This window comes from Morone saxatilis, unplaced genomic scaffold (assembly GCF_004916995.1).
Source record: "Morone saxatilis isolate NCDOM2014 unplaced genomic scaffold, NCSU_SB_2.0 Contig17, whole genome shotgun sequence".
NCBI classification, from domain to species: Eukaryota; Metazoa; Chordata; class Actinopteri; family Moronidae; genus Morone; species Morone saxatilis.
The window spans coordinates 25,638,205-25,642,958 of record NW_023339729.1 but is presented as its reverse complement, the minus strand read 5'-3'; the positions used below and the strand labels follow the sequence as shown (position 1 = coordinate 25,642,958).

The following is a 4,754-nucleotide window of genomic DNA, read 5'->3' as shown; positions in this document are numbered from 1 at the left end:
GTGTGTGTGTGTCTCAGTGTGGAGAGCATGTCTCTGCGTTCTGTAGGTAATCCAGGAGATTTGAGCTCCAGGCTGACGGACAACGATAAGGCCAGAGACTGCTTCATCCCGATGGGGTGAGACGGCACGATTCCCAACAAAAAGTTCTTTAACATCACAAAAATGTTTAGTTGCTCCCCGAAAATCTGACCTATTGTTCCAAAGGTGAACTTTCTTATGGCAGAATTAGTTACAGCAACCTCAGAATTTGTTTTAATCCCGATTTATAAGGGATATAACCCCAGAATACAGATATTTCCTCATTGTTTTGTCCATAAATATTCTCAAATTTAGTTTCAGGGACATTTGTTTTAATCTCTAAATGATTTTGTTACAAACCTAAATTTTATTCTACATCCTTCAGATGTATTTATATAAAACATATATACGTGTTGTGGTTGGGAAAGACAGTGTATAATCCCAACCACACGTTATAATCCCTGAAATAGTTAAAGTTCTCCCGATATGAACGTTTTATAATCCACTGGTTAGAATCTAAAATCTTTTCTGTCAATGTGACACAGAATCTCTCCAAAAAAAAATCAGCTGTAATTTGTCAGAATCCAGAATTTTGTTACAACCATAAAATGTGTTTATATAATCCCCAAATCTGCAATAGAAATGTATCATCCTGTTATTGTGTTATTGTGTTGTAATCCCAAAAATGTTGTTGTTGAAAATAAAAATTCTTCTAAAATATCACAAATATCACCAAAATGTTTCAAAGAAACCTCGAACATTTATTAAATCGATAAACAAAGTTTTGTTACGATCCCCAATCTGTTTTAATCCCCAAATTAACAACAAATAATTCATAGATTGACGTCTGTTAGAACTGAAGCGTTATAGATCAGATGATCAGAATAGATCGATCAGTTAATGGAGGACGACGTCTGAACTGCGTTTATTTCTGCAGCATCACGTCGGAGAACGTCGCTGAGAGATTCGGAGTCTCCAGAGAAAAACAGGACGCCTTCGCTCTCAGCTCCCAACTCAAGTGAGTGTTTGTCTGCCGTGGCGGAGGTCAGGTGCTTTATTTAAACACACAATACTGAGCCCTTCGTATGAACCACATAAAACAGGACCATCAGAGAGACACACTACTGCGTCTGTCCACAGGGGGCGCCAGAACCAACACAGATATGACTGAATGTGATTTATTGATTAAATATTTTAGTGCTCAGAGTCTAAAATTATGTGAAAATTGACAGTTTTTAGTCAAATAACATCGACATTTCTTTGGGGATCAGAGTTTGGATCTTGTTGTATAATTAATCTCTAACGAGCTAACCGAGCTGGTACCTCGTCCCCGCAGAGCAGCGCGGGCGCAGAGCTTGGGTCTGTTCGACCAGGAGATCGTTCCCGTCACCACCAAGGTTATAGACGACAGCGGGAAAGAGCGCGAAGTGACGGTCGCTAAGGACGAGGGGATCAGAGCGGGAACGACCATGGAGGGACTCAGTAAGCTCCGGCCGGCCTTCAAACCCGACGGCAGCACCACGGCAGGTGAGTCTTCCTCAGCCGGGAGCCGACAGGTGAACTGACCCATCTCAGCCGGTTTTAACCACACACACACGTTCTGTCTCAGGTAACTCCAGCCAGGTGAGTGACGGAGCGGCGGCCGTGCTGGTCGGTCGCAGGTCGGCGGTCGAGGCTCTGGGTCTGCCGGTCCTGGGGGTCCTGAGGGCCAGTGCAGTGGTGGGGGTCCCTCCTGACGTTATGGGTATTGGACCAGCGTTCGCCATCCCTGCGGCTCTGGAGCAGGCCGGTAAGACTAACTGGGGACGGCTCGTCCAAATGCGGACCTAAGCCACGCCCCTTTTTGCAATGTGCTCCAATGACAGTTACCAAACCGACTTTCTCCTTTCCTGTACGCAATATTTTGTATCCCAGGATGAAGTCATGACCCGCCCTCCTGAAACAGAGCCAGAGTAAGGCGGGTCACGACTTCGCCATCCTGGGAAATAAATTTGGCTTTCTGTACTTAGATATGCTACATGCTAAGCTAATCTATGCTTGCTCAACTGTCATTGGAGCACAAAGTCAAGAGGGGCGGGGCTTAGGAAGAGTCAGTGGAGTCAGTAAATAAATGTTTGTGTGTATGAGAAGTTAAATTCTTGCTGTACTTACTACAACTCTTTAGTATTAATATAATGTAATAATATTATAATATTATATATAATGTAATATTAATATTCTTTGTTTCCCGTTCAGGTCTGTCTGTGTCCGATATCGACGTGTTTGAAATCAACGAGGCCTTTGCCAGTCAGGTGAGTTCAGACGTCCAAGTGTGGATCTGACCTCCTGAGACCGTTATCGACACCATGTTGTCGTGTCCCCCCCCCCAGGCGGTGTACTGCGTGGAGAAGCTGGGAATCCCTCCGGAGAAGGTGAATCCCAACGGAGGAGCCATCGCTCTGGGTCACCCTCTGGGCTGCACCGGAGCTCGACAGGTGGTGACGCTGCTCAACGAGCTCCGACGCCGAGGACGCAGGTTCGTCTCAGCTGCCGCGCCGACGACACTCTGCCGTGTGTTACCGAGCTTTCTCACAGTTCCCCCTCTCGTGTTTCCCTCCCTGCAGGGCGTACGGCGTCGTGTCCATGTGCATCGGCACCGGGATGGGAGCTGCTGCCGTGTTCGAATACCCCGGACCGTAGAAGCAGACCAGGACCAGGACCCGGACCCTGTTACTGTGATTAAAGCCCCTTTCAGACCTGATGGGTAATCTTTACACTTTCTACACGGTCAGTTGGGTTTGTATGACCTGTAGTCGCTCTCACATGAACCAGTAACGTTGCTTTAAATGCTTTCTCAGGTGGTTGGAGCTGAAAGGGTCACAGTGTTTCTCCATCTTAAAACAACATTTTTGTTGCTTCCTCTTGTTCTTAAGCAGGAATTAAACTTTCTGATATAAAAGTCCATTATGAACGATTACAGCCAGAAAAACCTGTTTCAGTGTTTGTTCGAACACCCGGCTGTTGTTTTAAGATCGGTCCTTTAACAGCAGTGAGATCTAACTGCTCTGAAGCTAAATGTTGTTAGGACATTAATAACACTACATAATGAGCCATGTAACAGATAATAACCTTCCAGGTCTGAAAGGGGCTGCAGAGAGATCTGAATCAAGCGTTACATTAATCTCCCACTGAACTAATGCTGCTGTACTTTAGCTGGTAATGATGATAATAATGATAATAATGATAATAATACTTGTATTTGTATAATTGTATAGAAGTGCCTTTGACTTCCTCATTCATCCTGCTTCAGTCGCAGTCTGTGATAAACAAGCTGGTGTAGTTTCAGGCTTTTATTGTGAAGCAGCTGTAGGACTTCCTTTTGTTAGTTTACAGATCAGTTTGTGGCGCGAGAGAGAGACTCGCCAGACGCTGGCCAGTCTCCACTCAGTAATCAGGAAGTTGTGTGTAAAGATAAAGTATTTGAAGATGAGTTAAGTCAAATCTAAGGACCAATCCAAACCACTGTTTGATCGGCAGGTAACGGACCTCGTGCAAGAACATTTTCAGATCCAAACCTTCCTGCTCGTATGAGTCAGATCCAACAAACGTGACCCGTTAATGAGATCTCATCAGCAGAATCTGCTAGAGCCCGACCGACGTATCCGTACCGTAGTGTGTCCTCTGATTGGCTGACGATATAGCCTACATGTTACATTATTTGACATGTTAAAGAATATTTAACTTAAATATTCTTTGAAGAAGTTAAGCAGCCTTGTGAGGACCTTTAGCAGAGTCTGTCTATTTTCATTCCAGCTCAGATATTCACTCTACCGGCTACAACTAATCTGTCAGTTCTTCCCTCTAAGATCAATGTACACCCCACTGCCAAATAATGCTGCCTCCCCTGCTCAGTTTGATATCTGTGTTTCATTCACAAAGATATTGAAGAGACTCTGCGGTCAGAAAGGAGCAGAGTCAGTACTGGACGACCACTTTGTTCAGAATATTTGTTTTAATATGAACAGTACAGCTGCCATCAGAGCGCAGAGATTAAGTTCCCGCCAGTGCCTTCTGCTGTTGATGCGAGGGGGTCACAGTTTCCGTCCCAACAATCGACCCGTTGTTGCATGAGGTCCGATCAATCACTGCTACCATGTGCAATGACTCTGAAACAACTGTAGAGCTTTGTAAATCTGATCTTCTGTGTCAAAATAAAACTTTTCAACATGATCAGACGCAGCAGGATTGAGTTTTTACTAAAAATGTGCTTCATCACACAACGTGGTTCATCAGGAGAAACCCAGCGGATAAAACAACAGTCTCAGTCAGTGAACAACAGTCTCAGTCTGAACAACAGTCTCAGTCGGGGTGAACAACAGTCTCAGATCCCAGTGAACATACAGTCTGCAGTCTGAACCAACAGTCTAGTCAGTCTGAGACAACAGTCTCAGTCAGTGAACAAACAGTCTCAGATCAGATGTAAAAAGTCATCAGTCAGTGAACAACCAGTCTCAGTCAGTCTGAACCCAACAGTCTCAGTCAGTGAACAACCAGTCCTCAGTTCTGACAACAGTCTCAGTCAGTGAACACCAGTCTCAGTCTGAACAACAGTCTCAGTCAGTGCCAACAACAGTCTCAGTCAGTCTGAACAAAGTCTCAGTCCAGTGTAACAACAGTCCTCAGTCTGAAACAAAGTCTAGATCAGTGAACAACAGTCTCAGTCAGTGAACCAACAGTCTCAGTCCTGAACACCTCTC

At 44.8% G+C, this 4,754-nt stretch overlaps 1 protein-coding gene across 2 annotated transcripts; it reads left to right on the top strand.

The window, feature by feature from the left end:
- Positions 1-6: 6 nt before the first annotated feature.
- acaa1 (acetyl-CoA acyltransferase 1) lies at positions 7-3,032 on the top strand. 2 transcript variants are annotated; one of them, XM_035659685.1, is made up of 7 exons: positions 7-116; positions 956-1,036; positions 1,355-1,545; positions 1,628-1,807; positions 2,254-2,309; positions 2,388-2,533; positions 2,622-3,032. In XM_035659685.1, the coding sequence occupies exons 1-7, from the start codon at positions 28-30 to the stop codon at positions 2,695-2,697; spliced, it is 819 nt and encodes a 272-aa protein (XP_035515578.1). In that variant the 5' UTR covers positions 7-27; the 3' UTR covers positions 2,698-3,032. The 2 variants fall into 2 exon arrangements, with proteins under 2 accessions (XP_035515578.1, XP_035515577.1); XM_035659684.1 differs by having other exon boundaries at positions 2,388-3,032.
- Positions 3,033-4,754: the final 1,722 nt, after the last annotated feature.